General features: G+C 39.8%; 4 protein-coding genes across 5 annotated transcripts; 2 read left to right on the plus strand and 2 right to left on the minus strand.

The window, feature by feature from the left end:
• The first annotated feature begins 4625 nt into the window (after positions 1 to 4625).
• Positions 4626 to 9692, plus strand: cpt2 (carnitine palmitoyltransferase 2). The gene is made up of 5 exons (XM_042417534.1): positions 4626 to 5144; positions 5458 to 5538; positions 5641 to 5747; positions 6343 to 7647; positions 8837 to 9692. The coding sequence occupies exons 1-5, from the start codon at positions 4963 to 4965 to the stop codon at positions 9163 to 9165; spliced, it is 2004 nt and encodes a 667-aa protein (XP_042273468.1). The 5' UTR covers positions 4626 to 4962; the 3' UTR covers positions 9166 to 9692.
• A 155-nt stretch (positions 9693 to 9847) lies between these two features.
• Positions 9848 to 12811, minus strand: magoh (mago homolog, exon junction complex subunit). Its single transcript, XM_042417535.1, has 5 exons — positions 12622 to 12811; positions 12239 to 12297; positions 10784 to 10894; positions 10163 to 10245; positions 9848 to 10068 (listed from the first exon to the last, which is right to left on the minus strand). Exons 1-5 carry the CDS (start codon positions 12710 to 12712, stop codon positions 9969 to 9971), a joined length of 444 nt encoding a protein of 147 aa, XP_042273469.1. The 5' UTR covers positions 12713 to 12811; the 3' UTR covers positions 9848 to 9968.
• A 630-nt stretch (positions 12812 to 13441) lies between these two features.
• On the plus strand, positions 13442 to 15542 carry aatf (apoptosis antagonizing transcription factor). The gene has a single exon (XM_042416823.1). The coding sequence runs from the start codon at positions 13528 to 13530 to the stop codon at positions 15181 to 15183; it is 1656 nt and encodes a 551-aa protein (XP_042272757.1). The 5' UTR covers positions 13442 to 13527; the 3' UTR covers positions 15184 to 15542.
• A 1207-nt stretch (positions 15543 to 16749) lies between these two features.
• uck2a (uridine-cytidine kinase 2a) lies at positions 16750 to 25176 on the minus strand. Of its 2 annotated transcripts, none has more exons than XM_042417908.1 (7): positions 25075 to 25176; positions 23260 to 23419; positions 22929 to 23025; positions 19792 to 19934; positions 19569 to 19666; positions 19409 to 19457; positions 16750 to 17953 (listed from the first exon to the last, which is right to left on the minus strand). In XM_042417908.1, the coding sequence occupies exons 1-7, from the start codon at positions 25159 to 25161 to the stop codon at positions 17817 to 17819; spliced, it is 771 nt and encodes a 256-aa protein (XP_042273842.1). In that variant the 5' UTR covers positions 25162 to 25176; the 3' UTR covers positions 16750 to 17816. The 2 variants fall into 2 exon arrangements, with proteins under 2 accessions (XP_042273842.1, XP_042273841.1); XM_042417907.1 differs by having other exon boundaries at positions 24998 to 25160.

Raw genomic sequence — 25176 nt, forward strand, 5'->3', positions numbered from 1 at the left:
TTAAAGTTACTCTCCACTAAAAAACATGTTTTTCTTCTTGTTACTTCAGTTGAATGTTTGAGCTTCACTGTTCAGAATGAAGTATGTGCAGAGTTTGACACGTAAAGGGTGTTTTCACATTCATCTGCTGAAAGTAGAAAGTTTCTCTGTGCTTGTTGAAAATCTAATATTAAGGGGCGGGCCTATGAGGATGATTTGTGACATCACAACTAGTTTCAAAGCCAATCCTGGTCCAATATTCAATTTACACAATTGTGATGTGGAAAGTTGACGCCTCCAGTGCACAAACACTGAGAATGGACTTTACAGTAAATCTTGTGTCCAGCAGTTAAACTTCTGAGATGAAATACATTCACATATTCATAGATTCTGTGTTTTTTTTGATGAGGGAGAAGGAGTAGATATCATTTTAAGGAATTTCATGAGGTTATTATTGTTCAAAGCAGAGTATTTTTATATGTCTTAGTACATGTCTGGAGGGGATCTTTAATAGATAAAAATATAGACTTGGATAGTAACATTGATGGATTACACAAGTACTCATTGATTTTTTCTTGCAAACACACTGGTACCTAAAGAGACTTGAGAGGTACCAACTCCATTTTGGATATTGATTTCTGTGCTCATTTCACGGCCAAAAAGATGAACCTCAAGTTAAATTTTTGGGTAAAATGAAGCATAAAATACTTCCCATGCACACTAGTTTATGAACTGTATTATTCTAGCCTAGAGGACAAGTGGAAACTGGGGGGCGGGTTATTGTGTTGTCTGCCTTTCAGAAATGACGTAACATAAGGTTTGCATGGCTATCCTTGCTTCCAAGGTTTTAAAGATATCCTATCACATAAATCTTGCACTACTAGTAAATACCCGATAAAATATACAAGAGAACATTAAATTATTACTATTGCAACCACAGAATCCTCAGTGGTCTTTGTCTGCCTTGGTTGTGGACAGAGGCTTGATGGTGTTTGTACAAGAGGATGTTTATTCCTGTTTCTCCATAATCCCGTTCCAAATACACACAGACAGATTGTCAGACTTCAACACTTAAGGCTTCTTGCCAAAGTCTGTGCAATTGCACCTTTGATTTCAACATGATAGGCGCTGAGAAATATGATGGTGTTATAGAGAGATAAGCTCACAGACAACATGTGCATAACATTTTTGCTTGTAGCCGATCAAAAGCCAAGATATAACATTTCTGATGTCAATTTGATACACAAGTCGAAGATATGGTGACAGGTGTGTTGGTGAGAGTACTTTTTTGATGTCATACAATCAGAGAACATTTCAATGTGCAGAATGCAAGTGTCTATATGCTGTAGGCTATTCAAAGAGGGCAGGTCAGCAAATGACACCGCATTTAATGTACACAGCATGAGAGGAGGCAAACATGAGAAAATCTCATCAGTCTAATGGAAGCGGTGAACTGTCACCCTCAATGCTTTTCTAGAGCAGTGAGGGGGGGTTCATCGGATAGTGGCAGGCAGAAGCTGGTGCGTGGGGGGAGGGCTCAAGACCAAGCACCCAAATCGCCCTCTCACTCATCACTATGATAGGCTGAACGCTTGCCAAGCCACGGGAAAGGCATGCTGTCATGCTATATGATTCAGTCTGGGCTTTTTTTTTTGTAGTCCATGTGTGGAGTTTGAGCTCACCACACAGCTTGGTGAACTTGACAGCCACTAATCAGGGGCACACTGCACTCTGCTGGCCTGAAAGCTAAATAATAACAGGTTGAAAATACTGTAGATAGTTCACAGTGTGCCATCAGCCAAAGTTCACCTTTTTTCTACACAATGCATCACAAAATGTTGGTAAATGTTAAGGTTTGAGCTTGGAAATGTGCTTTTTAAGTGTTATACAGTATGTTTCAGATTTTACATGTGCTATGTTAGCATTGAATGTCCTATTGGATACTGCCTGAACTTGAAGAATTATATAAAACAGCATTTGCAAAGTTATTGTAAAATAACTGGTGCAATAAATAGTCAGAAGTAACTAACTTAAACCTGACTTGTTAAACTCGAAACCTGTATGTGAACAGGTGATTTATATGTAGTTCTGTCCCAGTAAGCCTTGCTTGAGGAGGTTGTGATGTAGTAGGCTAAACAATGACAGAAAGGTGAGTTGAATTATAATGATGGGACAATATTTATGGAGAAATTACCTACTCTTTTAGCTCACATCTGTGCAAAGGGAACTGCCTGCCTCTGTGAAATATTTCACACCTGAGGGGTAATCATGGTTATTGTCAAAATGACAATCGGCTTTTGTAGGTTGCATTTTGAATGAAAGTGAGTTATGAGTTAAATCAAGTTGAATTAGGCACCTTTTTACACTGCGATGATACACAAGGCAATGTTTCACATGTGATAAAAGGCATACGTTTCACCCATATAATGATGTTAACACAGATGTCATTTTATTTAGTCTGGGTCATGAATGCTTGAATGTGTGTTGTTTGTACTGTAAAGCCTGACCCATACTGGATTTTTTAGGCTGAATTATTAGATATATTAAAAGATATGTACTGAATGTGACAGTTGTCAGTCAAACTTGTAAGGGCTCTCTGGTGGACAGGCTATGTAATAGTAATACTGTTTATAAACCACCTCAAACATATCTTTGACATTTATGTATTGCAGTATCTTGCTACTTCAACCTACAGTTATGCCGAATCTGATATATCTGGAACAAGCTAATATCTATTTATTTTTCAGGTTCTGGTACTAGCTTCATTTCATTTTCGTTTATTTTATTGTGATGTATGTATTTTTTTTATTACAATTGTATATTCATTTTATTGTAGTTCTTTTACTACATTGTAATATTGATCCCTTGTGTCTGTGATATTAAAATGCATATTTTACTGTTAAAGTCTATGTTGTAGTAACATGTTTAAAAATTACAATAAAGATGAAAAACTGTTGTTTTGTCTTATCTCTCAAGACATAGTTGAAAGACTGTCACCTCAGAGCAGTACTGTATATAAATATATATTTATATAAATATATATATTGTATATGTATATAGGGGAGACCAGGGACAGTTGTAACACTTTTTGCGATTTTCCCAATAAATCAAAAAACACTGGAAATGGAACCATTTGCTATATTATAAACTGCAATGTGTCAACTACTGAAACAATGTATTTAAGTGGTTTATGAAATATGTACAGGTTGCAAAATTGATTTAAATACAGTCACTCCACTGTTACAACTGTCCCTGTACACTGGGGCAGTTGTAACACATGCCAGGGATGGTTGTAACATGTCAAAAATATACATAATTAATCAATCATATACTCAAAATGAAAAAGATTATTTATTATTCATGTTATTGTAACTATTCATTTCTTTTTTTTAAAAAATTAATGAATACCCTTTTTCACACTACATGACAAAAAAGAGGGGAAGCCATCAAATTATAATGCAAGAAAATTATTTAATGGGTAGAACACACATCCTCAGAAAGTCTAGTCATGAAATCAAAATGGATTAGTTTGAGGACGACACTCAGTATAGGGTCACATGGCAAATGACGTATGATTTGGCCACTGTCCTGACTGATTTGCCCTGTTTAATGCCAATCTGATGCTGTCTCCAGCAAAGGAAGTGGGACTCCCCTGTCTGTCTTCCTCTTTCTGATATTTAGCATGCTGTAAGCAAACACATGTTTCCACTGACTATTAGCATGCAACTGATTATCATTAACATAGCATGTCATTTTATGACATTTTGCATTTAATTTGCTATCTATCTATCTATCTATCTATCTATCTATCTATCTATCTAGTTTATGTAGACCTTTAGGTTTTTAAAATATTAATGAAATCTGATTCAGGGACAGTTGTAACAAGGTGTTACAACCATCCCAGTATCACCAGCCATGTTTTCACCTCATGTGAACTAGCTTGACTGCTACATGTTAGCCATTTCTATTTGTAGCTTACAAAACAGTGATTTTAATAATACTTGTTTGGATTCCTGGACATTTGATCTCAGGACAGTATCCAAAAAAATACATCTGATTGAAAAGTTACATTTTTACCTCAAAAAAACAACTTTCTCCGGAAGTTTCAAATGTGGCTCCTTTTTTGCAAGCAAGAAGACAATCTAACTGAGCGTGTGCAGAGTGAGTGTAATCACTGTAGCTTGTTTCTGATTGGAGGAATTCAAGGTGTTACAACCGTCTTATGTTACAACTGTCCCTGGTCTCCCCTATATAGATATCCAGTCTGTAGCTGTGGACTGATGCCGCGTTCACGTCTTATGACAGTTATCGTAATTACGAATACTAACTTATAAAAAGCGTTCCTCTCAACATAGAAGTCGTAATTGCGACAAGAAAGCCTCTAAAATTGTCCGAAATGCCCGAAGTGTCGCTACATAATACGGAAGTGTTGGGAAACCACGTAAATAGGTACGCCTCACATCGGCAAAAGTCCGTTTTTGAAGGAAATCAAACCCACATTTACTGGATATGTGTTATATTGACCATGCACAGTATTTTTAACCCTCACTCGACCAACTCTGTAATTACAAAGCCTTCTTGAACTGTGATTTGAACGCTCGCAGTCTGTAAACATCATGGATGTATTATGATGAACACAGGGACCTTCTCCACTTCTCCCATTCACACTATAAAACATGAATGCGGCATGTCACGTGGCCAGTATAGCCGGTTAGACTTCCTGTTGTCAATTCAGTGTGTTCAAGTATTTGTTTTTGCTCTAACGGATATCTAACGTAACACTTCATTGTGTTTGCAACAAGTCAGAAGAGGGTTTTCTGTGTGAGTCACCTTTTTATCTCAAGAGAAACGGTTCGGAAACAAACAGGTCAGCTAGAAGGGCAATTTGACACTGACTATTTTTTGCATCACGGTAGCCTTAACTGTCCGGTGTGCTAAACGTCAGTACAGCTCCACCAGGTATCCAGTTTGCTTGCTAGTACCATGTCGAAACTGCTCTCAATGCAATGCGTCGCCTCTCTGAGGAAACCTGGAGCTCTGATTCATTTAAGAGCGACTGCTTTGGGGATCGATAAGCGGAACTACAGCAGCAAAACAGGCTCTTCATCCGAGTATTTGCACCGAAGCGTCGTTCCATCGATGCATTACCAGAAGAGTTTACCCAGGTAAGGGGATCATTCTGAATTTTGTCGTGCTCATTTTGTCATGCACATTTTTTCGACATTACTCTAATATGATGTTTGAATTCATGACATTAAAGTGGTCTAATATGAATCTAAATGACATTTGAAGAGTTATATGATGTAGCAAGGTGTTTAATTTGAAGGAAGGTGACCCATCAAGCTTTTAGATGAATCTAGGTGAAAGTGCATTGTTTGTATTAGCTCGATGGCCACTAGGGGGCATCACGTGACTAACGTCATGTACTGGACAGCTGAAATACTTTCTCTCTGATTTTACATTTTGTGAATTGTTTAGGTTACCCGTACCAAAACTGGAGGATACTATCAGGAGGTATTTAGCTGCTCAGAGGCCGCTTTTGGATGATGAGCAGTTCAGGTAGGTTCATGACTAGGACCTTTTGATTTCATTATTTGGTCCTTTGCAACCAGAACTAACAGATTAAATCTTGCAACAATGTTTTTTTTTGTGTGCCCTCAGAACAACAGAGAAACTTGCAGAGGATTTCCAGAACGGTGTGGGGAAACAGCTGCATGAGGAACTGGTAGCTCAGGACAAAAACAATAAGCACACAAGCTACATCTCAGGTGAGTGTGCCATTATGTTAAAGTCCCCCTCCAGTCAAAAATGTTATTTTCTTCTTTTTCCTACTGGATCGGATATTTGAGTTTCACTGTACAGAATCATGTATGTGCAGAGTTTGTTTTCACATTCATCTGTATGAAAGTGGAAAGTTTCTCTGTGCTTGTTAAAAAACCTAGTTTTTAGGGGCGGGTCTTCGAGCATGATTTGTGACATCACCACTAGTTTTGAAGCCAATTATGGTCCAATGTTCAACTTATATAAGTCTGATGTGGAAACATGAAGCCTTCAGTGCACAAAGACTGAGAATGGACCTTACAATGAAGTAGGAGACATCTTGTGTTCAGCAGTTAAACTTTAGATTAACAATATTTACATATTTATAGATTCTGGATTTTTTTAATGAGGGAGAATGAGTGATGTCATTTTAAGGATTTTACTTGGTAATTATACTTTTTTTTCTGTGAGAACCACATCATACACACACACACGATTGTTTTAATACATGTGAGGAGGGGATCTTTAAATTCTGCATCAACATGAAACTGAGCATCTTTAATGCATACAGACACTAATGAATCTTGTCTTCTTTGCTTTCAGCGCCATGGTTTGATATGTATCTTTCTGCACGTGACTCTGTGGTGCTGAACTTCAACCCCTTCATGTCCTTCAACCCCGACCCTAAGACCAAGTACAATGACCAGCTTGTGCGGGCGACCAACATGGTGTGTTCAGCAGTGCGTTTCATGAAAACTCTGCGAGCTGGAGTACTGGAGCCAGAGGTTTTCCACCTTAACCCGGCAAAGAGCGACACAGACGGCTTCAAAAATCTCATCCGCTGGGTCCCGTCCTCGCTGTCTTGGTATGGAGCCTACATGGTGAATGCTTACCCCCTGGACATGTCTCAGTACTTTCGCCTCTTCAACTCAACTCGAATTCCCAAGCGCGGGCGAGATGAACTGTTCACCGATGAGAAAGGCCGACATCTCCTGGTTATGAGGAAAGGCAACATGTATGTGTTTGACATAGTGGACAGGGATGGGAATCTGGTGAAGCCTGCAGATATCCAGTCCCACTTGAAGCACATTTTGTCCGACCCGACGCCAGCGCCTGCCTTCCCTCTCGGGGTGCTGACCAGTGAGAACAGGGATGTGTGGGCCGGGCTGAGGGACAAGCTGTTAGCGGCTGGAAACGCAGAGGATTTACGGATGGTGGACAGTGCACTTTTCTGTCTCTGCCTGGATGATGAGAACATGAAGGACCATATTCACATCTCCCACAACATGCTGCACGGCGACGGCTGCAACCGCTGGTACGACAAGTCCTTCAGCATCATTCTAGCTAAAGACGGACAGGCAGCCATCAATTTTGAGCACTCCTGGGGCGATGGTGTAGCTGTGCTCCGCTTTCAGAACGAGATCTTCAAAGACACAACCGAGCAACCGCTGGTACACCCGGGTTCTGCTCCCGCTGCTGTGGATTCAGCCTCTGCTGTGCGCAGACTGCAGTTCAACCTGGACGGCGAGCTGAAGAATGGCATCACAAAAGCCAAAGAGAACTTTGACTCAGCTATATCAAAACTGACCATTGATGCTATGGAGTTCAAGAAGGGTGGGAAAGAGCAGTTAAAGAAGAACAAGTTGAGTCCAGATGCTATAGTGCAACTGGCTTTTCAAATGGGCTTCCTGAGGCAGTATGGACAGACAGTAGCCACGTACGAGTCGTGTAGCACTGCAGCGTTCAGGCACGGCCGCACAGAGACCATCCGTCCAGCCACCATACACACTAAAGAGTGTTCACACGCCTTCGTCTGCCAGCCAGGGAAACACAGTGTGGAGCAACTGAAGGCCATGCTCCATCAATGCTCGAAATATCACGGGCAGCTCACCAAGGAGGCAGCTATGGGTGGGTATAAGACGTTTCTACATTTGGTTTTTAAAATCCCCTGAAATATTCAAAATACTGTCCAACTGAAAGACAATTGGAGCTTGTTTCTGAAAAGACTCCATAAAGCCATTTTTCCTCTTGCACTCATTACACTGTAATATATTCCTGATGTCATTTTATGTGCAAAGACAAGATGCTTTGGTGATTTATTAACAGGAATGACAGTCCAGGATTAACTATCTAAGTCAGCCATAGCTCCAGCGCCCAAACTAGACTTGTATGGAGTACAAGCTGAACTACTTAAGACATGGAAACCACTAAACATATTACACTTTCATCTTATTATCAATATTTTATAATTAAATTCAATAGTTGTGATTATTTAACATATTTGCACATTTATTCTGCATGTGCAGTGATTCTGGACACAGTTTATTTTTTCTTTTCTTTTTGTTTCTGGGAAACTACTACAGCAAGGGTTTGTCTGATACATCATTTTTTGGTACATAAAGTGCCATATTTAAAGCCACTGAAAATTTGGCTGCAACATTGTTAGTATTACTCTTTAATATTAAATGTTCATGACTTAATAAGAAAGTAAGTTTTGGGCTACTGCAACCCTGTCACTCATAATAAAAAGCTGATTAGGAAAATAAGTTTTCCATCTTTGATAGCTATACTGACTGCCAGCTGTTGGAAGCTTCACACCAACACTTCCTGGTACCTGCATTGAGCAACCTTTTATTTTTGAAATCTAAGAGGTAAAATTGCACCAGTTAAGACATCAGCTGTGTCCCAAATCCATACTACATACTAACTGTAGACAGTATACCTGTCTTTATAGTGTATTATATTTTAGTTTTAGATTTTGCAGCTAATATACAAGGAATCAATAATCTTTACTGTTTTATACTAACAGCGAATTGTGCAATATATGCACCATATAAAGTGAATCAAACTGTAACTAGAATGACACTAACAATTAACCTTAACGGACAGGAATCAATTTTTTTCCAAAAATGGATTAGTTTTTTGCTCTGAAGTGTTCCTGGAGCTGTTTCACCACCATCCACTGTTAATTTCAGTCAGAAACCTGCTTAAAATTAGTACGTAGTATGGATTTGGGACACAGCCATGGTCTCAACTCACTCACACACACACCCTTTTGATCCGCTGCACTAACCACTTCCTTCATTTCTCTCACCAGGTCAAGGTTTTGACCGTCACCTGTTTGCCATGCGATACCTGGCCAACTCAAAGGGTCAGGCTCTGCACAGCCTGTACGCAGACCCCGCTTACTCTGCCATCAACCACAACATCCTCTCCACTAGCACCCTCACCAGTCCAGCTGTGAACCTTGGTGGCTTTGCCCCGGTGGTGCCAGACGGGTTTGGCGTTGGCTACGGTGTTCACGACGACTGGATCGGCTGTAATGTGTCCACCTACCCAGCTCGCAACGTCCACGAATTCCTGCAGTGTGTCCATAAGTCTTTAGAGGACATTTTTGCTGTCCTGGAAGGAAAACAACTCAGTTAAAAGACAAGTGTTTGTCATCACTGAAGAGAAAATGATAGTTTTACTATTTCGTGAAGGTGAATGCAGTCGTTCACAATTTAATACTTAAAGTGAGATAATATATTTTCTACACTAACACCAATAATGGGAAAATTGTCAGTTTTCATCTTAAACTGATTATATCTACGGACTTTCCAGGACACAAGTCTCTGAAGTTTGACTGAACTTTACAGCAAGTTCATTCTGACAGTGTGCAGTGAGCTGTAGCCTAATGTGAAATGTTAGCTGTCTTTTCAATTTCAGAGTAACAGAAGTTATACAGTGACAGCCCAGATTCAAGGTGCTGTTCACATAATTTATGCAGCTTTTTTCAGACTTAGAACTTTTCTGCAATAGTACGGAGACGGACGCTGTGCCTTATCAGACTGTTGCACGTCACACAGAGCATTTACTTATTAGTACTGTAATAACCTTGATGCCATCATTCTCTATCATTAACCGCCTTATTCATGTGGTTGAATGTATTTTGAAATAAAACCTGAATTATATTTGCTACATTTTTCATATGTACCAGAAAATCCTCCCATTAAAATGCATTATTACTAAAACTGATATTCACTATACTACGTACTATACACTAGAACTACATTAGTCACTGAATGTTACTTGTGATGCCCTTCTTATGAATAGCTTAGACAAAGCATTGTGATTTTTTTTTTCACCCTTTATTTAAAATAAAAACAGTTCAACCAAAAGCAAATGTACAAATGCGGTAGTACAACAGAAACATCAGCTAAAGCACTTAGAATGACAAAATCCACATGTTAGATTGGCTTGATCTTGAAGTGTAGACCAATGAGACTGAAGACGAGACATTTCAGATCTTGCACCAGGTAGTAGAACACACGAAGACCCTCAGGATCCCTGAAACACAGTGCAGTTTTAAAAGTTATAGTCATTTTGGCCTTTTGTCAGTGATAAATATCTACTATCCCAAATGCTGAAGACAAGTACTCACTTTGACTGGTTGACGTCAATCAATGAGCCGATTTTGGAAGTTGTGAATGAAATGTGTTCGTCCCCAATGACAATCTCCAGCTCCTGTGAAACAACAGAAAAAGACAGGTGGTTCCTAAGACTTGAGTAATACCTTTTTTGAGCATGTTACAAAGTGTTTAACACAAAACAATAAAAACAAAGATACAGGAATAAAATCAAAATTACAGAAACAGTAAAACTGACTTGTGAACAAGTTAAAATGTCTAATAGGCTATAAATAAATAGTAGTTTTAAGAAATTATTTAAATGAAGATAATGATTTAGTGTTCTGTGTTTTCCTGGTTTTACACCTGTTAAAAAGACCATAGTATCAGTGCAGTCATGAGGAAAAAAGGGCAACATCTGCATCTTTAAAATTTAGGTCAGAATAAAAGAAATTCAAAGTTTTCACTACGGGCTTGATGATGTAAGCAATGGCGACAAGATATGGCCTGATTTGTGCATGTAGGATTTCTGCTCCAATATTAAAGCCCTCTGTTACCTTCACAGCTCAGACTGATAGGAAATGACAGAAAGATTAAATGGGTCAACAGGCTAAATGAATCAGGTCAGTGATGCTGAACGGAGTCGGTGAACAAACCTGTCTTCCAACTCTGTCAGGAGGCGGCCACAGCGCATCATCTTCCTTGGTGATCTCGCTGTCATCGATGATCCTCTTCAGCTCCTCCATCACACTCTTGTGTACATAAGCCTGGGTTGGTGATCAGAAAACAAAAACTCAGTGACCTCTAGATGTATTCAGTGTCACGACACACAGATCAACCAGATTAGAATAAACTAAACTAATGAGGACCTATTATTTTCAGCTCTATAATTTATTCTGGGACTACAGTAGAATAACTCTGAATGATCACAGTCCAAAAAACTCCTTATTTATCTTACATTGTCCTTTATGCAGCCCATCAGTCCAGCCTCTGTCTCAAATAGGCAGTATTAGCTCCTGTTTCTTTAAGGCCCTCCTCCCAATGAGCCCACTCTGTTCTGATTGCCCAGCTTTATGTATCAGAGTTGAGTAAATGTACCCCCGATGCAAACCCAACATTTCTTGCTTTACTGTTTCAAATTTAAAAGAGCTTTTCAATGACTAAACAACAGGAGACTTTTATTGTGAAGAATTTACAGGAAGTGAAACATGTTTCTCACTGAATTAGCAGAGCTTTGATAGTGGCGCTAAAAAAAAAAAAGGTCAAAACATATGGAGATATTTGAAGCTCTTTGTTCGGCAGATCAGTTAAAAATAATGCAGGGAGGAATAATGGAGAAATGTGCAGAAACAGTCACAGTAATGATGATGTTTGATGAAAAGCTGCAGATGACCAGCACACCTCCAACAGGTAAACTACTTATTTTACTTTGCTCTGCTGTGTAATGGAGTCATGGCTCGGTGTGACTACCCCCAAAACAATGGCAAGACATTGTAATGTTAATGGAGCAGAGCAGTGAACTTGCACACTGTGCGTGCGTCATGAATCGACGTCAACATGGGCTGAAAGTAGAAAAACAGTTGGAAACAGAGCGTTCAGAGCAGTCTGAAGCCTGTGCTTTTTGCTAATAGGGATTACTTCTATACATGTTTACCTCATTATTTGACACTTTGACCACATTTAATATGAGCATCTGACACTGTGACATTATTTATGTCTGAAAACAAGGAAAAGCATAATGGGTCCCCTTTAACTTATGCAGCGAACATATTTACTGATATATAGAAATCACTGAGAATAGGTGCCCTCTGTAACACTGGTTATCATATCATTAAGATACATTCAATGTTTTCTCCTGCTTTAAGTGAAGAAGAGAGCCCTCTACTGGCTAAGTTAACCATCATGATGACGATAATGAATGAGCCAACAGTTATGTTTAAAATATAGTCACATTGTTGATATCTAAACATTAAATCAAAGACATTATGTGCTTATGCGGCATTACAGTGACTTTAAACATAAACGTTTGCCAGAAATATGGACTGCCAATGCTACAAAAGTTTGGGAACACAGATCCTCCAGGAAGTTTCGTGGTTGTAACCATATATTACCTCTTTTCTGATCATGACGTCGTTCTTGTAATTGCTGTTGTTTGCATACCTCAGTTTACCTGCAAGAAAATAAACCGTATGAAGCAGAAACTTAAAAACAATGCATCTTTAACCAAAGACCCCTGAAGTTAGGAGTCCTGCAGGCCACATGGCGCTTATAATCCAATTTAACTATACGTAAATAAGCACCACATTGAAAGTAAATTAGTTTTACGGACTATATTCAGCTTACATTTAACGTACTATATTTCTCACACAATGTAAACCAGCGAGAGAATTGGGCGGTTATCAACTCACTTTGGTCCGCTGCGGCCTAGTCACAGGCGATGTTAGCTTTCAAACAGGAAAAGCTAAAACATAAATTAACGACAAATTAAACTTACCGTCAGGTCTGAATTCAAATTCCAGGAATTCGTGCCCAAACTTGCCCTTATGCCCGACATAATATCTCAAATAGAAGTCGCTTGTTGACATTTTCAATTTCCAGAGAGTCTTGCCGGGGAAGTCGGCGGACAAAACTCAGCTAAAGAGCGTAGCCTCGCTAAACGTGTACGCATGCGTAGAGGCTCACAAGGGGCAATGAGATTTTGTTGCCCAAATATTTGTCTTTCAGGTAGTTCTTACATTGTACTACATTGTAATACCTTTGCGATGAATTTAGATTCATCCGAAATTTTCCCTACATGTTCTTTTAGCAAAAATAAATATGATCATTATAGCAACACTGAAATCAACAATTTGATAAAATTCATTTATTTTGGGCAAACATAACAACCTGATTTAGTGTTTTTCCAAATACAACCCTGCTTTGTGTTGAAAAAGCTTTCAAGACATTCTTTAAAAAAACATCGTGGATTGTCAAAGAAAAAAAAAAAGTTTATAATTTTGTGACTTGAGTCTACTGATTTAAAATTTTCAGTCGTAAAATTATTTACATTTTTTGAATTACATGTACTTAATTTATCATTAACTTACTTTTTAAAAATAGTTATAGTTTCTATCTATATTTATTTTTACTGCTTTTTTCTGTTTGTTTTATCTATTTTTGCCTATAATCCCTATAAGTGTTTATGGTCTTGTAATGTAATTGTTCCTCTGACAAAGATTTAGTTCAGCAAGTTATTGCAAAAAACACCAGAATTCATAGCAGCCATAGAAAATATTCTGCCTGGAAGATGTCGCGCAGGGAAAAACCGACAATATTGTCGCATTTTAATAACGTCATCATCTTCCGCACCGAGGATCGGATCAGAGCTCACCACATGTGTGGTTGTTAGAAACGTTTAATCATGGCAGGCTCGTTTTCACAGGAGCTTGAGGAGTTGTTGAATCCTTTGCCTAAATTCGCTGATCCAGAGGATGATGGTGACGAGGCGACTAAAGCCAGAGTCACAGAGAGATCCCATGAGGACGACGACGATGATGATGATGATGTCGGCCTCAGTGCCCTGCGAAAGCACAACACAGCTCTGCTCACAGAGACAGACAGAAGGTACATGGGGAAGAAAATCTCTCGTAAACAGCTGCTGATGGATGATGAGGAATCTGGTGCAGAAGAAGAAGAAGATGATGATGATGATGATGATGAGGCGGAGGAGGAGGGTAGCATAGAAGAAGATGAGGAGGAGGATTCTATAGGGGATGAAGAGGCAGAAGATGATTTTGAAGATGAAGAGGACACTGATAAACTGGCATCTAAGATGAAGGGCGTTGACATCACGTTTCCTCAGGGAGTGGACTTTCACAAACTGACAGAGGGCATGGACGACCTTGGAGTGAGTGAGGAAGATGACGATGACAGTGGTGAGGAGGATGAAGGCAGCGATGAAGATGAAGGCACTGATGATGATGATGATGATGATGACGATGATGATGAGATGGAAGACGGTGAGGATGACGGAGCCGTCCGCACGTTTTCTAAAGAGAAAGTGGACGAGGAGGTCGAGAAGGGGAAGGCTGTGAAGAACCAGCTGGCTCTGTGGGACCAACTGCTGGAGGGCCGAATCAGAATCCAGAAAGCTCTGATGACCACCAACCAGCTTCCACAGCCGCAGACGTTCCCTGAGTTCAAGAGGCAGGGTGGAGCTGAGATCACGGGGGCACTCAAGAACACCCACAAGGCTTTAAAGGCTCTGCAGAGATCCCTGCTGGAGCTGCACGATGAGCTGCTTTACCAGAACGCAGACACGAAGGCCATCGCCCTGGGGAAGCCCGAAGGAGCCCAGAGTGAAGACGAGGAGATAAACAGCGATGAGAGCGAAGAGGAGTCTGTGCAGGAGCGAGGACCGGCCAAGCGAAAACTGGAGATGGCTGAATACCCGGACTTCATGGCCAAACGCTCGGCTTCCTTCCAGCCGTACTGCAACGCCACGCTGCAGAAGTGGCACGACAAAACCAGACTGACCATGGGCAAGAGCACCAAGGGTTTCGGGGCATTTGATAGGAACATATTAACCCAGGTGGAGCAGGTGCTGATGGACAATGAGAGGCTGGTGCGGCGCACTCAGACCAAACGCACAGAATACAGAGTGCTGGGAAAAAAAGAGGCCTCCGCTCTCACCTCCGAGAGCGTCTCCACAGAGGGCGAGGAGGTCGAGCAGCAGCTGAAGGCAAACGCACATCTGAAAGACCTGGATGAGGACATATTTGACGACGACGATTTCTACCACCAGCTGCTGAGAGAGCTAATCGAGCGCAAGACGAGCGCAGCCGACCCCAATGACCAGGTGGCCATGGGGAAGCAGTGGCTGGCCATCCAGAAACTACGCAGCAAGATCAAGAAGAAGGTCGACACCAAGGCCAGCAAGGGACGCAAAGTCAGATTCCACATCCACAGTAAACTGGTCAATTTCATGGCTCCTGTTGACCACAGCTCAGTGAGCGACGAGGCACGCAGCGAACTGTATCGTGGCCTCTTTGGTCAGAACTCCACAGTCAGGGAGTGACACCAGGGAGGTGTTCATCATGGGGAGCAGATACCGGGATGTAAACTAAGTGCCTTCTTTACATACCTGACTGAGCGGGACAATTATGGTGCTCTAACTTGATGGGAATAAAATGGGTCAGAGGGCAAACACAGTTCTTAATAAATATCTTTTTATACTGAGTAATATTTTCAGTATGTCTTTGCCTACTGACCAATCACTGGTCAAATGTAATATGTACGTAATTCCACTCAAAACCAAATGTGTACTGAGTGTTCAGTGGACTAGGAGGAAAGCAGTTCATGTATTGTACATTTTATACTGTATTGTTTGTCCTCTGTGACTAAGTCTCATGATTCAAGTAAAGTGTTAACGTTTAATTGTGTGGCCTTTTTTTAAACTGTAGTGGAGTGTCCTAACATTGACTTATGACATTACATATCAACCAGTTTTGATCACACACTTGAGAACAATTTAGAATTTTTTTATTTTTCATATACTGTAATGAAGGTCTAATTATTATTTCCCCACACTGCTTTTATAGTTGGCTGAAAAAAGGTCAAATTTAAATATATACTTTATTGAGTAAATATTGCCATTTTGAAGAGCACAGTTGTTACAGATAACATTAAGTGGTGCCATTCTACTCAAATGTCCCAGTAAGCCACGACAGTGACAGCCATCATTCATTTTATTTATATATATATATATATCTATATATATATATATATATGCATGCTTTCCACACTGTGACCATGTGCAAGTTTCTTAATTTAGAATATATAAACTCCCTGCAGGTTGCTATCAACCCTCAGTTTCCCAGAAAATATGTGACCTCAGTGTTTTCAAAGGTAGTTCCAGCTCCGGCTGGCACTACATTATTCACAGTATTTAACTTAAGAGACAGACTCAAGTTTTCTAGTCTGTCTTGAAACAACAGTCAGGAGCCCAAATAAACATTGAATCAGGTGTTTCTTGCTGTAATCATTCCTCCTGTTCATACTGACCTTTAGAGGATCTCTTCATAATATCTGAAGCTAATATGAAACTTCAGTTCTAGTAGATATCTTTCAATGTTAGTCTTTTTAGTGCCAAAGTTCCTCTTTTTGTTACTATACTTCCACCGCAGCTCAACAGGGAAACACTGTCTGAGGAAACACAAAGAGGGAATTAGACTGTAAATGTGGCAGATATCCACTTGATATGACTAACTCAGACTGTAGCCTCATATAAGCTTCAGATAAACTTTTGAATGCATCTTTGCACAAAATGACTGTGCGGACACACTGTGGATTTTGTCCCCCATCACTTTAATAGCCAGTATGAACAGGAGGAATGATTACAGTGAGGAAAACCTCTTTCAGTGTTCGTATGGGCACCTGACTGTTGTTTTAAGACATGCTTGAAAAATTGTGAACCTGTCCTTAAAAAGCATGTGAAATGTTTATCCTCTTCTGGGGAACTAGAATAGGACAAAGCAGCATGTGGCACTTTTCTCTTAATATGAAGATGAACAGAACACTTTCCTTAAAAAAACAGAACAGACTTAAACTAAGATGGAGTGACATGAGATTATGGACACATGTCGTGTGTCAACTCAAAGACAGTACCTGAGAACTTTATAAGAAAATGTATACAAGAAGAAAACTGCTTAACACAGTACATTTACAGAAAACATTTACATTGGCTTTCATGTACTCAGTGGCATTTTACAGCTCAATGCATTTAGAAGCAACTGAATTTTCAGCATCTAGGTTTACTGCTTTTGAATCAAACTTGCATATATGTGCATCTGAGGATTCAAGTTTAAGGGAACCAGAAAAAAAAAAAAAACTTTGTGGTAATTCCTTAACAACAGAATTAATTGTTATTTATGTGACCAAGTTGCACATTAGTTACAGTAATGTCAATACTACATTGCAAGAAAAATCATAAAACACAATTAGGCCGAAGACAGTACAGAACATTTTCTTTGGTGATGATGTACATGATGTACATTAAATGATTTGAGGTGGAAGTCGGTTGTTTAATCTGACTAATAACTAATTCACTTTGTTAGATTTACACAACACAAAGCAAGTGCTGCTTTTGAGCAACATGAAACAAAGTGTACAACGCCAGGAATTTCAACCCATCCATACATCATTTCAAAATTTATTTCCATGAGTCAAAATATGCTTTATATGGAGCTTGAAAAAGATGTCAAGTTGCATTGATAAAGGGAGTTAGTCAGGTCACACAGTGAAGCTTTAAGAGTAGTGAGGCCCTGCCATTAAGCAGCATGTTGCTACACTGCATTTAATCCTTTAAAGGCTGTCATGTGTTCGGAAATCTTTTTCAAACACAAAACTACATCTTAAGTTTCTCCATTTCAGTGCTGTGGTAAAGGCAAGCAGCAGTTTTAAATGAAATAAGTTCGTCCCTTTGTATTTCTCCTCCTTCAATCTCATACATCACACAAACTAAAAGAAAAAAAAAACAACAAAAGACTGAATACATCTTCTTTAAACCAGCTCCGCAAAGGAATGGTTTCCCTTCTTCTCATATTTCCTCAGTCCAAACAGAATCATATCAAAGGCTGTTAGCCACATGAAGTGCTCAATCGGCACGTAAAGGCGAACCGTCCCTTTCGTCTCTTCGGGGGAGTGCTGTGCTCAGTGGGGCCGACTGCTGGAATCCATGTTTGCCTGCTTCTTCGTCATTCCATAACTGTTAAACCAGCCGTTCAGCCGTTTGGTCAAACCACCATTTAGAATATCCTGGATGTGCTGAACTATGAGATTTATGGCAACTGTATAGGAAAATAAAGAGATTGTGTGGTCAGGGGAGCCCCAGTTTGTACTTCTACATTTGAGTCACAGAGCTTAGTGTCTGATTTTCTGAAAAATACATTTCCTCAAGTTCTTGGAGGAAAGAACTTGAAATCATCCAAAAACAAAGTGCAAATGAAACCATACTGTAGATGCTCTGAATATGTTGAAGTAGTATACCTGCCCTGACCAAGCCCCAGTTTACACCTCTCATGTATTACTATTATATTCCAGACAAAGAGCTAAATATCAGACTTTGCCAAAAATACTGTATACACCTGGCAACTAGGAAGAACCCAGAACATCCTTTAACAAAACTTGCCACTGTTCTTAAAGGACAGGTTCACAATTTTTCAAGTCTGTCTTAAAAACAACAGTCAGGTGCCCACATGAACAGTGAAAGAGGTTTTCTTCACTGTACTCATTCCTCCTGTTCATACTGGCTATTAAAAGATCCCCTTTACATGTGCCAGTGTGTCCAGTCATTTTGTGCAAAAATGCATAAAATGCATGCATAAAAGATGATCTAAAGCTTATATGAGGCTTCAGCAGTCTGAGTTAGTCATATCAAGTGGATATCTGCCACATTTACAGTCTTTTTAGCATCAAATTCCCTCTTTGTGTTTCCTCGGACAGTGTTTCCCTGTTGAGTTGGAAGTATAGTAACAAAAAGAGGAACTTTGGTTCAAAAAAAGACGATAACGTTGATAACGATAATCTACTTGATTTGACTCATTAGGACGGCTGAAGATTCATATTAGCTTCAGATAAACTTTTAAATATTCAATCACTTACATTTGTCTCTTTGATGTTTTATATTTTCAAACAAAATAACATTCATATTGAACTTGTGTTACAAAAAGGCAAGAACATATGTAATTTTCAGCTAGTTACAGTTGCACTTGAGAAACATGTCAAAAATTAGAAATCATCCAGATGGTTAGAAGAGTCTTTTAGGATTCTGAAAATACCCTCAAAACAACAGCAAGTGTTGTAAAGCAATCTTCTGGGTTCTTCTAGTTGCCAGGTGTGTACAGTAGTTTGGGGAAATTCTGCTCCTTAGCTCTTTGTCTCGAATGTAACAGTAATACATGAGAGGCACAAACCGGAGCTCGGTCAGGGCAGGTATCCAGCTTCAACACATTCAGAGTATCTACAGTATGGTTTCATTTGCAGTTGGTTTTGGATGTTTTCAAGGTCTTTGCTCAAATCAACAGACAAAGCTGTTCTGTCCTCCCAGCAGCAGAGTCTTTTGCTGCTGCTTTGTTTCAAGAGCACAATTCCCAGCTTAGAGGTCAACAATAAACACAGCTGTGTCCTTCATGATAACACTGTTGAGACTAGGGTCTCAAACATTTGGTTTCAATTGAATAACTATGATCCCTAATGTAGTCCACTGGGAGAATCTCCCAGAGTACAAAAACACATATACTCACCGAAGTTATCAGCTCCTCTCGGTATGATCACATCTGCATATTTCTTCGTCTAAATAGCGTCAATAAAAAGGGAAAAAAAAGTTTTGACCATGAGTCCATTTTCAGGGACATAACCATGCAAACTGGGTTAAGTAGTTTTACATGTAGAATATGCACTCACTGGCAGACAGAACTCCTCAAACGCAGGCTTAACAAAAGTAATGTACTGTGCTAGAATGCTTTCCAAGTCTCGACCACGTTCACTCATATCACGCAGCACTGAGGGACAAGGAGACCAGGAAAAAGTTACCTTTCAGAAGTAATAGTTGAGACACTTTGGGCAACATGCATATTAGTTTTCTAGAAATTTAAAGGATTCATTCAGTTGTGCTTGTATGTCTCACCTCTGCGTGATAGCCGTGTGTCTGCGTCAGTGTCCACAAATAGCTTCATTTGGAAAAGGTCTCGGATGTCTTGGGCGTAGAACATCAGAATGCCCTCAAACAGCACCACATCAGCAGGGTAGACTGTCACTGTCTCTTCCTTCCTGCCACACAAAGACATTAAATATAAAAAACACTTAAAGCATACCTGTGTAACATATGGTGAACGTCAGCCACTGTCACAAGTGACAATAATGGTCAATCTTCATACACAGAGCCACAAGTAGTAGGTGCTGGTTAGTGAGGGGCGAAAAAATATAAAAGGGCACCTGATACATTCAATGGGCCCCATCAGCAGAGAATAATTCATGTTTGGTAAAAAGTCTATATAGATTTTCAATGGAGATTAAAATTTTATAGGGTGACTGAATATAGGGAAAACAACTGTGTTAAAAATGATTTACTTTTTAAACATCTCTGTAATAAGACAAAGGGAAAACATTTTAAATGTTTATTTCTCAAACACATCTTTAGGAAAAACATGGAACTATTAACATTTTGAGAATTAGCTGTTTTGAGCATCTTGTCAGTGAAGTGAGAAGCAGGATTGGTGAAATAAAAAGGAGAATTCTTTTGGCCATGAGTTTGTAAATGTTAATGACCTTGTTATGGTCAGTTGGGATGTCACTCTCAATGGACAACAGCAGAAGATCTGAGATCCTTCCTCTCCACATCTGTTTCTAAACTGGGTCTTGATCACTTTCAGTTTAGAGAATGATTGACTTGACTGATGCAGTTGTCACTGGCAATGCAGCATTTATTTCGAGGAGTTTTGTCAGCTTTGGGAAGGCTATGTCCTCAGCATTTTCTTTAAGGCACGTAAGCATAGCTTGGATATTGCTGGTACTAGTAGTAGTAGTAGTAGTAGGAGGGCATAGCAAGAGTAAGTTCTGTAACTCAATACTTTCAACCTTAAGTTCAATACTCTCTTCCTCCAGGTCATGGAATTGGCAAGGATCCTTGAAAGATGGGGTAGCTGTCATTTGTCATGCCTTTCCAGTTCCTTGGGATGGTAAGGCACTGACATACAGCACTAGAACTGCACAAGCCCTCTTACCGAGAAAGCGATGTTTCCACTCCTCTCCATTTGTTTCTCAGTTAGCAGGGTTACTCAAAAGGTTCTCTTCCAGATTTCATTACAGGATACATTTTCAAACTTTTCAACATGCCTAGGCAGAGGTTTAAGGGTCGTTAACGCATTTTGAATAAAGAATACTCTAATGATTTCCTTAAAGACACAGGATTGATTTCCAATTTGTACCAAAAATTTAGTATAGAGATGGCTGAGTATGTATCTAGCTAGCTAGCTACTATCCATCTAGCATATTGTTTAGCATTTTATAGAGCTTTGGACAGACCTACATATAAAACCAACTTAGAAAATACAGTCTACATACATCAGTAATGTATCCTTAATAATATTCAATGCAGACACTTGTTTTAATTGCAGAAAAGCCTTGCTATGTGACCTATGTCAGGATCAGGACTGCACTGACCTAAACAATCTGAAGAGGTGTGACTGAGCAAATTAGAGAGTAGCAATGTACCAAAATCAACTGAATGGAATAATGTCATCTAAAACAACTACAACATGTTTTTAAGGGTGCTTTATTTTCCTAATAATCAGCCTACACAAAAGATACATTCATTTCTACCAAAAGTATCTCATGTTCTCCATTGGAAGGGCACCTCACAGGGTTTTTACGCCCCATACAGTGCACCCTGTAGGGCACTTTTTTCTCATTAAAAGGGCACCAAATTTTGCACTTCAGTATGTTAGAATTAGGGGAACCCTGAATTGCTTTTTTTGATTCACTAGAAGGGCATCCTTACAGAACCTCCAACTCACCCTATTATGACGGTAGCTCATAGGGCACTGCATTACATCCTCTTCATTTAAAAAGGCACATCATGTTTTCTCGCTCTTGGGGGTTCTTTACAGGGCACTATCACATTTTCTTCCACTGAAAGGGCACGAGTGAGGGCACTACATTCCAGATTGTAACATATCGGGGCCCTCTATAAGGCATTTCATCCTGATTTACACATAATTAAGACAGTCATTACAGAACTTTGGTATGTTTTCTCCTTCGCACTGGCACTTTAGAAGGCACTTTATCACACTGTGGGGGCACCTTAGAGGGCATTTTAATCTCACTGTGGGGGCACCTTAGTGGGCACTTTATCACACTGTGGGGGCACCTTAGAGGGCATTTTATCATACTGTGGGGGCACCTTAGTGGGCATTTTATCGCACTGTGGGGGCACCTTAGAGGGCATTTTATCGCACTGTGGGGGCACCTTAGAGGGCATTTTATCATACTGTGGGGGCACCTTAGTGGGCATTTTAATCTCACTGTGGGGGCACCTTAGTGGGCATTTTATCACACTGTGGGGGCACCTTAGTGGGCATTTTATCATACTGTGGGGGCACCTTAGTGGGCATTTTATCACACTGTGGGGGCACCTAAGAGGGAATTTTATCATACTGTGGGGGCACTTTAGAGGGCATTTTTATCATACTGCGGGCCAGTGCAAGTAGTAGAGTAATAAACTCGGCGAGCTGACTCAGTAATGTCAATTATTCAAGAATATTTAACCTGATGTTTGCTAACATTACATAACATTGGCTACCATAAGCTTCTGGTAAGACCAATTAAAGCTGTAGCAGCAAAACCCTAGAGTATATTGAAATGAGTAATGTTGGGTTTCATTGCTTGTGAATTTAACTTTTCCATTGCATAAGGAAGAATGTGTCATTTCCTCTTTAAAAAGTTATATAATCTCAGTTTAAAGCTACAATGAAAGGCTTTAAAAGTTTCATTCTAAGAGAAAAAAAGAGTTAAAACAGGATTATACCAGAGCTTTTGCATGTTTTATCCTATTTAATACAATTTACATATATTTTGCATTACTGATGACTATTCTTGATTCATTATGCTATGAAAATCAATTGGTGTAAAAGGTAGAGTATTTAACAGTGGACATCATGTCTGCTTTTATTGTTAACGTTGGTGCTGCATTATGATGCATTGGAGACATCGATTAAAGGACATGGGTTGAAACATGTAAATACACTCCTTAAAAGACTCATTCACCTGGAATGGGTAACAAAGTCATAAACAGGGATGTGAACTGTTTTGCCCTCCTTGATGTCCCATAGAGTCGCAATTATGAGATCGTTGTCAAATGCATCTGTAGGGAAAGAGCACAAAGCAGCAGGATGAAATATTTCTAGACACTGGATGAAACCAAACCTCACACCAAGAACCTGAGTCACATGCAGATTAATTGCTGGAATCATTGTAGGCGACACACAACTATTTCAGGCCAACAGACTTCCATCTTTGATTATCCTGCCACCAGAGGATACATGAATGCAATGAGGTGTGTTGTTGGCAAGATAAATAATACAGAGTGCTGACATACCTGGGTGATCGAAGTTGAACTGGCCCTTGAGGGCTTTAGCCTTCTGTTCTGGGGTGAGGACCCTGTAGAAGCTATCCTGGCTGAGGATGGCCACTTGCCGCTGGTGGTGGTCAATCTCGTTCTGCCCCAGCAGCTCCATGATCTTGCTGCATACCGACGACTGACCACAAAAGCACAACAAAAACAAGTAGTATGACAAAATACTGGCACTTGTTATCTGATTTTCCACATCCTTCTGTTTTTGGAACTTGCAGTGGTTATCTGTACAAACCAAACCAAAGTGTAAGCCTTCATTAACACTTGTTTACTTTACTTGTGTGTTTGTGGAGATATTATATTAGAAACCAATCTAAAGCTGCAAATGTGGATTCGTGATATCATGGCTACATTAGGATGGTGTCTAAAAAGAAGACTCCAAGTCACTTATATCAGTCAGATCCTAACTGGAGTGCCGACCTCTTTTCTCAGTGTTAATTTTGTCTGAACTCAGTAGACAGAGACGCACTCAAAGATAGATTCATACAGAAAACAAAAGACTGCAGTCGACTCCCCACTAAAGTAACGTGCATGGGAGAACAGGTGGTATCATATCAGGAAGTCAAAGCCACAAACAACTGTCTGCTGAGCCACAACTTATCTTTTGTTGATAATCAAGTTACTGTATTATCACAATTTTGGCTTGTTTGTATTTGTCAAGCCAAGGAATAGGCAGAGTGTTGCTGGATAATTCAACTGCCTTTCAAGTTAACACTGCGTGTCCGAAACGTCACACACTGCAGCGTGGAGGACTGCTGGACTGCAACTCTGTTGCTTTACTACATCTCTGGTATCATTCAAATGACCAAATTCGTCACACATTATGAAGACTAATGCATCTTTTCTGATGCAACAGAATAACAATTATTGCCAACACTTCACAGTCTTTGAAATACTGCACAAGGTTGGATACAGGATGGGGAATTATAATGCAGATTTTTAGTCTCTCATGGCACTGAAGAATCATTGTAATGCCAAATGAGGGGGCCTGCGATGCACAAAATGAAACAGAGGATGCATCAGTATTACAAAAGAAGAAAATTAAGACTTTTCAGGATGAGATCAGCACATCCACCAGAAACAATACAGATGAGGATAGTAAAAATAAACCTTCCTCAGACTACCACATCTTAAACTGGATATGGCCCGCAGACAACATGACACCATGAAATAATAATAATCGGATTGTGCTTAGTTATGCAAAGATTTGGGGTTAATGTGACTTTCAGGGTCTTTTAATGTTTTTTTTAGTCTCTAATTTCCATGAGCTTACAGGCAGAAGAACCTACACAGCTGATGCTAATTAAGTGAAATCGCACTTTTTATTGTGGCCCTTGCCACAATTTATATCCCTTGAAGTTGAGAAATGTGAAGGAATAATGGCTACATATGAGAGCCCTTAATTTTCATCTATCACACTGCTTTATTAACCATCCCAGCAAAAGGCACATAATAGACAATAGACATGTAGACTTCTTATCCTAGTTTGACATGCGGCCTACACCCCTGTCAGTACTAATCAGTCTACACAATCAGTTTAATTGATCTAACAGAAACACAATAAATTGCCCAGGATTTTTTACCCCGCAAAAAAAAATGTTGCGCGTCATCAATATCCTAAATTATATCAACCCCGCTGTGTCAGCCTGATATAAAATCCTAATAAATACCGAGAAATAAAAAGTGTGAAATAAACGCCAACCTTGCCGCTGGCTGTCCCTCCAGCCACACCAATGAGGAAAGGCTGCCGATTATTGTGCTCATTTTCGGCTTGGTCACCTGGCTTTGTCTCGCTGTCGCCTGCCATGCTTCATCTGCAGCGCTATGCGGCCCTCTGACACACGGGGGTGTCTGCGCTCCTCCCATTTCATGATGCTGCCG

Source organism: Thunnus maccoyii, chromosome 7 (assembly GCF_910596095.1).
Source record: "Thunnus maccoyii chromosome 7, fThuMac1.1, whole genome shotgun sequence".
Classification (NCBI taxonomy): domain Eukaryota; kingdom Metazoa; phylum Chordata; class Actinopteri; order Scombriformes; family Scombridae; genus Thunnus; species Thunnus maccoyii.

What these genes read in the sequence shown, in the direction of transcription:
- magoh (XM_042417535.1), bottom strand. Translation starts at nt 12,712, where the DNA reads ATGTCAACAAGCGACTTCTATTTGAGATATTATGTCGGGCATAAGGGC. An exon ending in ATTTGAATTCAGACCTGACG is followed by an intron (nt 12,298 to 12,621) that starts GTAAGTTTAATT and finishes ATTTTCTTGCAG; the next exon opens with GTAAACTGAGGTATGCAAAC. An exon ending in ACGTCATGATCAGAAAAGAG is followed by an intron (nt 10,895 to 12,238) that starts GTAATATATGGT and finishes TCACCAACCCAG; the next exon opens with GCTTATGTACACAAGAGTGT.
- uck2a (XM_042417907.1), bottom strand. Translation starts at nt 25,102, where the DNA reads ATGGCAGGCGACAGCGAGACAAAGCCAGGTGACCAAGCCGAAAATGAG. An exon ending in GAGGGACAGCCAGCGGCAAG is followed by an intron (nt 23,420 to 24,997) that starts GTTGGCGTTTAT and finishes TTTTGTGGTCAG; the next exon opens with TCGTCGGTATGCAGCAAGAT. An exon ending in GAGAGGAGCTGATAACTTCG is followed by an intron (nt 17,954 to 19,408) that starts GTGAGTATATGT and finishes TTTCCTATACAG; the next exon opens with TTGCCATAAATCTCATAGTT.
- aatf (XM_042416823.1), top strand. Translation starts at nt 13,528, where the DNA reads ATGGCAGGCTCGTTTTCACAGGAGCTTGAGGAGTTGTTGAATCCTTTG.
- cpt2 (XM_042417534.1), top strand. Translation starts at nt 4,963, where the DNA reads ATGTCGAAACTGCTCTCAATGCAATGCGTCGCCTCTCTGAGGAAACCT. An exon ending in TACCAGAAGAGTTTACCCAG is followed by an intron (nt 5,145 to 5,457) that starts GTAAGGGGATCA and finishes TGAATTGTTTAG; the next exon opens with GTTACCCGTACCAAAACTGG. An exon ending in GCACACAAGCTACATCTCAG is followed by an intron (nt 5,748 to 6,342) that starts GTGAGTGTGCCA and finishes CTTTGCTTTCAG; the next exon opens with CGCCATGGTTTGATATGTAT.